Below are 12,707 nucleotides of genomic sequence, written 5' to 3'. Positions count from 1 at the left end.
GCTAACTGGAATGTTTGTGAAATCTCTAAACAGTCCACTATGCTTTTTTTTCCCAAAAAAATAGACATACAATTATATACTATATCCTTATATATGTATATATGTATGGATATGTACTTATCTCCTATCACAGGCAGGTCAAAGGGCAGGAGTGATAACAAAAGGGAAATAAACTATTTGTAAATTTCTCCATTAACAAAAAGAAAAAATGGTTTGTATAGTTTGATTCTTGTGGGAATTAAAAGTGGACAGAAAAGTAATTAAAAACCTATTGAAAGCTAGTACCTGAAAACTTCAGGCATGTAAGGATTCTCAGTGAGGTTAATAAGCCTATTTTTATAACAGAAGGTTGCAAGATTGAATTATATCTTAACGTTTGCTTTGCATACTAGAAAAACAAGCTTCTGTGCTCATTACTGAATCAATCTGTCATACCTGTAGCCTTCAAAAGACTCATTCTTGTTTAGCAATTGGTTATTCCTGCTGAAGCCAAATTGTCATAAGTCTAGATCTTCCTCATTAAATTGACTAAAGAACAGCCCACTAGAATCTTATGCTATATTCTACACATCTCAAAAATCTTAACTGCAATTAGCTTACAAGCACCTGCAGTCTTTAAAACATTTTAATTAAATGTGAAGAACATGATGTAGATTGTCTGCCTTTATCAGAAGTTGCTTGGAAACTGGATCAAGCAGGAGCTGATCAAATTCCTCATACAAGTCTAATCACATATCATTACTAACAACTTAAATCTAGAGGGCACATATTAAAAGAGCCTTTGGGTATTTCTAAGCTGTGCTTGGACAAACACCAACAAAAAGAGCTGGTATAGTAAAGCCCTGCTACCTGTAGCAGGAGAAATGAAAAAATGCTTTTGCTTCTGGAGCTGAAGAAAACAACATGAGCATTTTCTTACATGAAAAACATCTTTGTGCTTGAAAGGATATAGCCAAGTATTACAGATACAAATGAAGTTCTAGTTTCTTCCATTGATTACCAGCTGTTAAAAAAAGTGACTGGCTCACCTGAAACAAGATACGTTTCTATTCTGTTCCTTCTTTTCACTTAGTTCTCATAAGCTGTAATTTACTCTTCATGTAGAATTTGCATTATGTTTTAGTATTTTTTATTTTACAATGTTTTCTTAAAAGAAAACAAGCAAACAAAAAAACTATTAAGATATAGCCAGTAACAAGAAAAAAATGTTGAAGGCACTTTCCTATTTTCTCTGACCTGTGGCTGCCAGGTTAGTTTTCTTCTGGAGACAGACTTTTTTTCAGTTGACTAAGTCATGTTTCTGTGAAAGTTTGTGTTTTTCAGAGAAAGCCTTCATTTTGAGGCACTGCATTTAGGGACTGCATTTCTGCCTATCACAGAGACATGTCTACTGTAGTTCAAGAGAAATTACACTAATTTACAGAATTTAGCTCTTGAATTCTTACTTAAAATTGAAGCTAAAGCAAAATGTTAATAAGGTAAGAAATTCCACGATAACTATGTCATGACACCATGTGCCAGATTTGCTTTCTATAAGCACCTAGCACTAGTTAGATCAGTCGCAATATTCTACTTTCAGTGATGTCTGTATAAGCCATTTCTCATATTCTGTAACTTCTCAGAGAGAGAACTAACCAGTAGAACCATATTTACTCTTCAGACTCACAAATGCACTGTCATCTTTACTGATGAGCAATGTTTTTGGCATTGATTATTGTACTGTGAGTTGTAATCGTCAGTCATATTAGTTCAACCCAACTACAATAACAATTGTGGAATATTTTCCACTCTAAAAGTAAAAAACTTTTCAGTGAATCCGTATAGACTAAGAAGGCAGATAAAATAGAAGATGCTATATTTATTATTGAAATCCCATCCAGCTTTCTGGAAAATATAATGGATTTCTGGTAGGTATTGGAATTGAATCTCTAAGGTTCATTGTCCTCAACCAATAAAATAGCCAGGGAAAATTTATTAATTAATGGAAATCAGCAGTTCTCAGACTCCTCCTTTCTCATCCTCTCAGACTCATCCTTTAAGCGGATGCATGCTAGTCTGGATTTAGAGTGGATATTAGTACTGTTACAAGCATCTAAGCATCACGCTTTTGTCTCCAGACACTGGGGAAATAATTGTCCAGAACCAGTTGACCTAAAAAAAAGGAATCCTTTAACACTTAAGTTTACTCCAAGACAGCCTTCTACCAGCAACAACACCAAAGTGCTCAGTGGTATACAATGGCACAGCACCTGAAGACCAGCACCTACTATCAAAAGTTTGTTCCTGTACTTTCAGTCTTGATGAAAAGTATCACAGTAATTCAGAAGCAAGTGATTGCAGATGAATGAATGTACACAAGCAGCAGACAAGAATAGGATACAGAGCCAACCATCAATGATGTAATGCCATCGTGTAGGAATGTGCTCCACAGTGCATAAAGCACATGGCTGCTACAACACAGGAGCTTTTCCTATTGCTTTCCCACTGCTATCTCCATTTTTAATATCTCTGGTCTTTTGTCATTCTGTTATATATATGGGTGGGAATCTTCTGAAACAGCCCATAAAAACAGTGGAGTAAAGTACGTTGTCACCCAGATGCAAAGTTTAAGACATTAGACAGATCTCGTGGTAACTTGAATGAGAGCTGAACACCTCTAAGCAAAGTCTTTTTGAGTTCATAGATGTAAACATGAAAAAGATTACTCTGGGAAATAGTGTTCTTATTTGCAGCAGCATCAATTAAAGGAACAGCAAAAAGTAAAAAAGACAGGTTCTTTTTATGTTGCTATCAGATAAACAAAGCTTGCATACTCACGTTAAACAAGCCAAATGCTACAGTAATTATTCCAGCTTTCCTTACAAGCTGGCCTATATTCTTAGGAAAAACATGTTGCATCTGTTCAAAGTGATCCAGGGGAATACCACAGAAGGTAGAAGGAAGAAACATTATGAGAACATGATGGAATACAGTAGAGAATTTTGAAACAAATACAGTTTAAGAAGAGTGTCCATATGTTCTTACATACATCATCAAAAAGTTGAATCAGTTTCTACTTTAGAAAACCATACTAGTCAAAACACAGAGTTCCTACTACATTCAAAATACACTCTACAGAAGTTGGCTTTAGTTAGCTAAACCTTATGGGGCATCTATTCACTATTCCGCATCCTGCAAATTACTGATATGCAAAATACTCGTCTCAGCCATGAGGTGAGAAGTGGGTGACAGACTTTGTCTTTATGCCCAGCTGCATCCATCTCTTCATTTTGAAATCTGTCACCTCAATTGAATGAGCACGAGAAGAAAAATGAGTTAATCAAAAAGGATCAAATCCATATCCTGCCTTTCCTCAAACGGAAATGTCATTGCACTTGATGAGATCTCTGTCTGAGTACAGTAAGTACTCTTGGCTTTTTTATTAAAGTTTTCATTTATTACATTTTTTGTTGTTTTTCCTCTTTCTTTTTTCTAGGGTAGAAGTAGAAACTATCAGGATCTTTTCACACAACGAGAATTTCTAGCAGGTCCTTGTAGTTTTGTTAAATCTTCTGGGAGATCTGTTTAACAGAAAATAGGCCTCAGAAGATGTAAAACCAGCACAAGCAAGTGTTCCACATGGAAGCGACCATAAAATGCTAAACTCTAGGTACCTGCAGATGATGGCACATAGACTTTCAAAGTTTGCCATCAACTGCTATAGTTTAGAGGAGCAGCTGATCTACTTTGGTCTTCAATGTGATTAGTGTAGAGCCAATGCTAGCACTTCTGTTTTCACTATGTGTGCAGGAATCTGTAGATCCTCTGAGTCCGTGAGGGGCCATGTGTGAAGGGGTACTTATTTCAGCATGCAATTGAAATGTATAGTACATTTTCAAATGAAGTAAAACAGTAGACAAGAAAGGTTATCCAGCTCTTCTTTTTACTCGCATAAGGCACTTCTGCATGCATCTGGCACATTATGATGCATGCATATCTTTTTGTATGTATGCCCAATATATTTGTAAAGCACTGAGGTTTAAGGTGCTAAATGTGGTATTTTGCATGCACCAATTTAACAAGTAGTTTTCCAAAAGATTGGGGTTTATGAAAGCCTGGGCTGCGGTATAGAAGAATATGACTATCAAAAGAATTTGTATTAGTCATCCGACAGTAATAGCTGTATATGGCAAAGTACAACAAGGACTGAAAATGACTGTCAGATAATGAGATTGTTTTGAACAAATGAGACTGCTATGGCAAGAACTTGGTGGAAATGGTCCTAGAAATCAGGAATTAACTACAGATTCTGTACTGTGACACGGCGACAATGTATTGATAAAGCAGTCCTAACTAAATGTCCCAGTTCAGTTTTACAGGATCACATGTTTTACTACTGAGGTCATGCAGCTCATGATTTGTTCTTGTTTTGTAAATTAAATGATATAACTGAACAGTTCGTAGAATCATAGAATCAGTCAGGTCAGAAAAGACCTGTAAGATCATCTAGTTCAACCTTAAACCTAGTACTAACTTCCACCACTAAACTATGCTACTAAGTTCTACCTCTACACGTTTCTTGAAGACCTCCAGGGATGGTGACTCAACCACTACCCTGGGCAGCCTACTCCAATGCTGCACAACCTTTTCCATAAAGAAATTTCTTCTAACATCCAATCTAAACTTCCCCTGACACAACTTGAGGCCATTTCCCCTCGTCTTATCACCTGGTGCTTCAGACAAGAGCCCAATGCCCACCTCGCTATAACCACCTTTAAGGTAACTGTAAAGTACAATAAAGTCTCCCCTGAGACTTCTCTTCTCCAAGCTAAACACCTCCAGCTCCCTCAGCTGCTCTTCATAAGGCTTGTTCTCTAGACCCTTCACCAACTTTGTGGCCCTTCTTTGGATATGCTCCAACACCACAATGTCCTTCTTGTAGTGAGTCTTGTAGTGAGTACAGTTGCACATATCTCAAATTGATGGTGCTAAGGGTTGTATAGTTGATGACTATTTTAATGAAGCTTGTATCATTTTCTTGTTCAAGCTCTTAAGCTCTTGTATATCTTTTAAGTTTAGTGACAGATCAGTAATCAAGAGCTGTGTAAGTTTTCCACAAAACAGCTTTGATAATCAGATTTTTATCATGAATATAGAAGGTGTTCCTATTATCGTACACTGCCATCCTGCAAAGGCTCTCTTCAAATTAATGAAGTCAAGTGGCACGTCAACTGAAATGACGTGCATATGCTTACTGAATTGTACACGTTGCTGACACTATACAACAGATACCCTCCAAATAATTTCCAGATTGTACTATGCTTTCTGTTTCATAAAACTAAATACAGATCAGGAAATTGAGGTGGTAAAATAGATGTTCTGTTTATCAGACTGGTGTAATTAGTGGAGAGTATTAAGATATGCATAAAAGTACAAGGGCTCTTTATATAAAGCTTTATGTCTGCATCTTCAAAAATATAAGTACAATACACATATACTTGTGCAGACACAGCCTGCTGTAAATGGAGATTTCTTTCTTTTTTGAGAGAAAGTTTGGGTTTGTCCTTATCTATATGAATAGTTTCATAAACTTCATGTAATCTTTATAGAACAAATTTTCTTCATTGTATTCACAGGAGATGCTGGGATGTAATCTGAAGTATACAGAGAGTTCTGTATATAGTTTCTTTAATCAATTATCAATTCCAGCATGTAAGAAAAGCACACTCTCTTCTCTTACACAGTGTCACACTGACTTTGAAAATCACTAAATGATACAGAATAGTTTTGCTATCTGGAAATGAGACTTCCCATCAAAATCTCCTTTACGTTGATTAAGGCATTCACTGTTATATTTGAGCACCTGGTACAGTCCTGTCCACACACACAAAAAAATAAAAATAAAAAATCCAAGAATAGCACTTTCGGAAGACATCTTTAAGGATTTATTCTAGTAAATGAGACCATTAGTCTAGCTAATCCAGTATCCTGCCCCTAGCAATTGCCAGGGTTTCAGAAGAAAGCTTCTGATCTGTACCTGCTCAGACATGACTGTTACTTCTCAGCTTCACAGTGATTTGTCACAGGCCCATTAGAATGATCTTGTCCTATTATGCTCAGATGCCGAAATTATTTTGTCTGTTCTTCCAGAAGTTAATAGTCTTAAGTTATTTATTCCATTTCTATGTCAATCCAAAGGAGAAGCTGCTCGTTTTTATGCAACAAATGAAAAGAGAAGTAATATCATGTTATCTGATTATATTTATATCAAATATTTGTTAATGTGCATTCTGAGTGATAATTCTGCATGAACTCCACTAAAGACAATGGAAATATTTGCTGCAATGTTGATTTAGTATTACAGCAGGGGATTCCTGTCATGAGAGTGTATTGTATTAACTGCAGAGGAAGTGAAACTACCAGCTTTGATTAGGGTATAAAGAAGGTTAGATAGACTTGAGTGACAAAAAGTATGCCAAATATGGCAAAAGAAAGAAGCCTGCTACAAGGACAAGGGAGGAAATCCTGTAAATCTTTCCTTCAGAATGAAAACAAAACTAGTGTAATCATTCAGTTTATTATTATGTTTCTATCATAGCTTTCATTTGGAGGAATTATCTTTCAATTTGGAGGAATGGCATGTAATAAAAAAACTCCATGATGAACTATCTTCAGTGGTATGCTACTGTCATAAACAAAGTTGTGAATTGAGCCCTCCCCTGCTCTGAGACTGGGCTTATTTTGTTTTGTTTTGTTTTTTCCTTTGGCAAGAAATATTATGTTTTATAAATATATATATTCAGTATATAAAATAAATAGTTTCAGTATATAAATAAGTGCATTTCCATTCTATTTAACAGTAGTTATATATAGACTTGTTTGCTTTTTACTGTTCCTTCTGTTATTCTCAAACCACAACCAAAAGCAAGCATGCTTCATAATCCAGAATTAGAATCTCCTCAGACAAGTGGTCTTGCTGCCTATGAATAACCTTTAAATAATTAAGCAAGATAAAATGAAACAGCCTGAAGCAAGCACCAGATAAGATCCTCACCTGCATCGCAACATAATGAGGAAACTACACTGAAAGCAGTCTTAGCCTACAAATAATGGCACGAACATCTGTCATCACGGTTCAGCAAGGCTTATATCCACCTGTGTAATAAATGCATGTTCCCTGCGGCATTCCAGCCTGCACCCTTGTTCGCAAGTATTAAGGAAGACTTAGATGCTGAGCGACTTCTGTTACAAACTATAATAATCGTAAGCAATGTCTTACTGCATACAGGTTGCTTCTTAGACCATCAATATGAAACAATTGGTTCTGAAGAAGACACAACTACAGCCAACAACAGACTTGTTTTTTCTTCTAGCCTTCACAACTAATGAAAACGCATGCTGTTTTTTTGAACAAAATGATCCTGAGATTTCAGAAGGGGCAGCTGAGAAAATGTCTCTGTGTCCTAAAGGACAAAGAAGCAGATGGTTGTGTTTGAGTTTTATAATCTCCCCTCCACACACCCCCCGCAAAAAAAAAGTAGCCATTCATTTGTAGGCTAGTTAGAGTATCCAAGATATGCACTACCATAAAACAACTTGCCACTTACGACCTCACATGAGTCTTGGAGTCACACCTCGGTATGTGCAGCCACTGCTTCCATTAAAACATGGCAATATTTAATTATAGCTGATTGATTACAGCCTGTGCTGTGGTATCAGTAATGTGCTTTTCTTTCTGCTGTAATTTGTTGCCTACCTCTTACAAAGCAGTATGACCTCAAGAGTGACTGTAATCCAACATAAACACAAAAGTTGTGCAGGTTAACCACACTGTCTGATGCCAAAGAGGATGCTGCATCAGTCACTGGAAATGGTGGAGAAGGGGTCCTGGAGTCTTTCTGCCTGGAAGGCAACCAGGGTGGAGGTCACTTGGAGGGCTCTCTGCTGGATAGATGGGGAGTGTGCAGGGTTGCATGCACCTGAATTATCCACTCACTGAGGGAATGCAGTTGTCTTTGTGTTACATAAAATGTAGTGCACCCAGCAAGAAGTAATGCTAACTGCTGCTGAAATCATATTTCACCAAGCCATGGGCAAAGACAGGATTCTCAGAGGAAAGGATTTCTCTTTCTGAGGCCTTTTGGAACACACAAATTCTGCTAGTCTCTGAAAGGTCAAAGAGGACTTGCACAGTATTTCTGATTTTCCTTTTTCCAGTTCAAACCCCAAAATAACTGCATGTATTTTTTAGTGACATATAGCAGAAGTTCCCAAAGTATAGCCAACATGCCATTTGCAGCATGAGGGGCCTTGATAATCCATTTTAATATGTTTTGTAATTGTAGTGTAACACTTAACTGAGGTCCTGTAGTCTGGATGAATTCCTTTATACAGTTACTAGCATTATTACTAATTCTTTGAACAGCCTTCCGGGAAGGAATAGCCTCCCATAAAAATAACTTTCAGAATTCTTAAAGGAAAAAGATAGTGTTGAAGGAACATTACATACAGTCCTAGCAATTGGTTAGCTCCTGGTCAGGTCACAAATGTTAAATGCAAACTATGCATTTAATGAATTGAAAATTGTTTTGGATTCCTTTAGTATTCTTGTATAATTTGTGTTACCGAGTCCCAACACTGTGTGCCTTTAAGCTCTATGTTAGCATCAACACTGCTGTTAGGCAGAGGATGGCTACTTCAAAATTACAATTCCTGCTTAGATCTTAAAGAAAAGAGAGAGATTTAAGACCCCAAAATTGAAAGTATACTCAGTTGCCATCTTTCACCTTTGCAATTACACTCTTTTTTACGGAGGAACACGAGAACTCCTTATACACTATTTCTCATGAAGGTAAATAGACACTTGAACAGGACGGATTGTGGTTGTTCAAGATGAAGTGCATGTACAGCTGTCTTTGCTGCAATGGCATCTAACAGAGAAGTTAAACAAAGGATTTGATACCACTTTTCACTGATGGAAGTTTGAAGTGGAGCCTTACCCCCATTTTTGCACACATCAAAAAAGTCAGACAGGTAGTAGTGCAGCCTGCTTAGAGGCCAGTAGTTCTCATGTGTCTGGTCTCTCTACATAGCCCTGTTGGTTCACCTAACTCATAATTTGTATTGCTACAAACTGTGCAAGTGGTACACTTTTATAGACTTGTGTTGGTGTTCTTCAGTCCCAGCCTAAAGCATCCTTCCATTCAGGTTGCCACCTTTTAGATTGAAAGGTGGCAACCTGTGTGATGTCTACTTAATGAGACTTCAATTCTTGAGTTGAACAGAGCAGTGTGGAGCCTTCAGAGGGAAAAAATCTCAGTTGTATCCTAGTTGTAACTACTTTTTCAAGTGTGTGTGTATGTGTGTGTATATATACATCTATATTTGTGCACACGGGTGCTTACTTATGCTGTAACTCTTAATAGTTCCATGCCACTAATCTGCTTGCCTGTTCTTTTCTGTAGCCCAGATGATTTACTGAATGCACTGAATGAGGGTATCAGTCGTGCTGATGTGATCATTACATCAGGAGGCGTATCTATGGGGGAAAAGGTATGCTAAATTTAAGTATGACTCCTAAAATATGTATTTCAAGCCAGAGTTTGTCATCAGAGCTTCTGCCTTTGTATTAATGTTTATTAATAAGGGATCTTACTTCTTTTTGTACACTTCAGTGTGAATTAAGTAAGAAAAAAGCCATCAGTGCTGTCCTCATTTACTTTGTTCTTATTATAGTAGATGTAGTACAACAGGGAAGATTCTAATTCTAGATGTGAGTGATTTGCATTTTTTTTTATTTAAGGAATTAGTTGTATAGTTATGATAACAAAGGTGATTGGTTAATAGCACATAAAGACAACAGACTTCTTTCTATTCTTAGAGTAGGTAAAATGTAGGCAGAATAAAGCTACTTTGCAAGTACTGTGAAAAGCAGCTGAGTATATAAATAGCTCTTTCTTACTCAGCAGATCTGTTTCCTGTATGTGCCAGAGCTATATCTGTTACAAAAATAGTCTGATCACATTTTACACCTGATAGTCCTACAGAGGCAATACATACGAGACACAGTGAGCTGATATATTTGCCTTTTGAATCATTAACAGAATTGTTGATTGAGTTCCTGTTGGTAATCCCTGTGCCAAAACCATCAAAGAAAATAGGGATACAAAGATGCTGGTGGGGCGTAGATGAACCTGCAGGACATTTATTAATCATGACTTATGCGAAGGAAAACTCAGATTACTTTTTGATCCCAGGCTGAATCTGTGAGTTTGGCAGGTAAAACAAACATCTCTCCTTTTATAACTAACAGATACTAAAGACAGTCATTAGGAGATGACAAGCATCAGTACTGTTTTTGTCACTTTTCTGAGTAGAAATCATATTGTTGGATACATCATGGAAATGGATAACAAGTTAAACCAGAGCCAATTACTTTCAATTCCATTATTCTCCTCCGTATTCATAGAAAAATACTCAAGGACAAGTGCTGATCTGTAAATTGGGAGTGTAGTAACGTAGTAAATTGGGACATTGTACAGACATGGGAACTCTAGGAAGTGACTAAACTGCTGAATGGTCTTACAGGCATTTATGCATTCTGGCTAACTTCTCTGTAGCCTGAATTTTAGGCAACAGCATAAAGTCAATAGGCTCTGTATTCCACTGACAGTTCTACCTCTGATACTGAGCTTTTAGCAGGTTTAATGAAATAACTGAGCATCTAAAAATTAAATGGCAAGTAAAAATGTGGTTAATGCAATCAATAATCAATAAGTGAGAACTCATGCCTGGCTGAAAAAAAATTGCTGCTTTCCAAGTATTTGAACAAAAGAGAGTGAGAGAGGTGGGAAAACTGCAAGGGAGCTTTAGATTTACTGCTTCTAAAGTCTGTCTTAACAGTTGATTGTTACATCCTGTGTCTTAAGTCTCACTAAACACAACAGACAGGATACTACATCTTTGAACACAGCAATTTTCAGTAAAGACTGAACAAGTAATTCCAATTTTTGTGATAACTGGATCGATTACGTTTATCCAGAAGCATTTAACTTGAACTAATGCACAAGCCACCTACAGTTTTTCCGTTCTGAGAAACTTAGGACAGTTAAACCTGAACACTGTGAATTAGACCATGTCCCCAAGAAATTACAATAATTACAGTATCCTGAAAAACTATGATTTCTACAGTCTTGATTTCAAAAGTACTAGGAGATCTCTAAGTCTGCCTCTAGATAGCTTCTGTGGCAAAAGTTAAATAGCTTGATGATTTGAAGGCTTAACTTTGAATCATAAAGGTCGTTTTTTTCCTATCTTTTACATAAAGAATGTTCTAGTAATAGGTATTTGTGGGGTCCTCTTAAGACTCCAATGCTGCAGCTGACTTTTAAGTAAATATATTAGTATGTCTTTGTGGAGTCAGGTTTGGCACCTAAAATCAGTTTGTTCTTCACCCCTTCGTTTTGAAAATACTTTCTTTCAAATACTGGAAATTCCCCATTGGACCATAGCACTTTCAGGATATAACAAGTCTTTCATCTTCACTTGATATTAATTAATTGCTTTGAACACTTAGATGATATAAGCCACTTTGATGTTACTTAATTGATTTTCTTTTTTTAATTTAAACAGGACTATCTTAAACAGGTGCTGGATATTGATCTTCATGCACAGATTCACTTTGGCAGAGTTTTTATGAAACCAGGGTAAGAAATCTTTTTAATGAGGTAGCATGGATTGAGGCCATATTTGGCCAAATATAAGTGCTATCTAAGTGCTTCAGTAGATTCCAGTTTTCCAAATACATTATAAACCACGTGGTAGATACATATGGGAAAAAAGCGAAGTCCATCCTATTCATATTAGTTATCATGTTTATAGGTGAAATTAAACACAGAGATTACTTTTTATCAGTAACAGGTATTTCTCAACAACTGCTGCAAATCAGGAGCTAGCATACTTTAAGCATGTCCATAATCTTCACTGTGATCACAGCTAAGATACTGACATTTGTGTAAAATACCTGGGAAATACAGGGACATCTAATTGCTGTTTTGTTTAACAATCATCTAACTGCACTTCAAAATTTACATAGGTCATACCACTATAAGCAAACAATTTATTGGGAAAGATGAAATGGCAACTAATTTAGAAAGTTTTATTTATTATAGTATGGATTTGGAGGTCTGGCACACAGTTCCTGTTATGTCAGGGACATTTTAAAACAAAAACATCAAACACCAGCTTCCCCTGGTAAAATATGATACTGATTAGTCCTAGCAGATAGAAAATTAGGCAGTAATGATCAAAGTGTGGCAAATCTCCCAGGTACTGCTGAGTAGATGATAGTTGTTAGCTCAAGATGAAGCCAAGGAACTTAGCCTAATCACTGCTCCTATGAAGTATCATCTCTAATGTTTGAAAGGATTGTATTAACATATATAGAAAACTTTTTTAATATGAGTCCCTTTTCTTTGCTAGCCACAGTCTTGAATCATCACATTTCTTTCTTATTTATATAACTGTAACAGCCCCGATAACGAGTCACAGAAGTCTGAATTTGTTCATCTGTAGACTATCTAGCATTTGCTGCTCCAAAACACTGCTCCATTGTCAATATTGCTGTAGACACGGGAGTAAAGGGAACTAGTCACTAATCTTATAAAAAAAAAAAAAAATGGAGAGCCATCTATAGAAAACAAATACAGCTCTGTTACTGTTAAATTTTG

General features: G+C 36.6%; 1 protein-coding gene across 14 annotated transcripts in view; it reads left to right on the top strand.

The window, feature by feature from the left end:
- The window catches only part of GPHN (gephyrin), a 278,830-nt gene that overhangs the window by 261,661 nt on the left and 4,462 nt on the right, over window positions 1–12,707 (top strand). For all 14 annotated transcript variants that reach the window (XM_032188099.1, XM_032188097.1, XM_032188095.1 and 11 more), the window contains 2 exons: window positions 9,444–9,531; window positions 11,611–11,684. In XM_032188099.1, the coding sequence (XP_032043990.1) occupies window positions 9,444–9,531; window positions 11,611–11,684 (162 nt within the window). The remainder of the gene's footprint in view (window positions 1–9,443; window positions 9,532–11,610; window positions 11,685–12,707) is intronic.

Source organism: Aythya fuligula, chromosome 5 (genome assembly GCF_009819795.1).
Source record: "Aythya fuligula isolate bAytFul2 chromosome 5, bAytFul2.pri, whole genome shotgun sequence".
Classification (NCBI taxonomy): Eukaryota; Metazoa; Chordata; class Aves; order Anseriformes; family Anatidae; genus Aythya; species Aythya fuligula.
The sequence above is the reverse complement of the archived record's forward strand: the minus strand, read 5'-3'. Positions and strand labels throughout refer to the sequence as shown.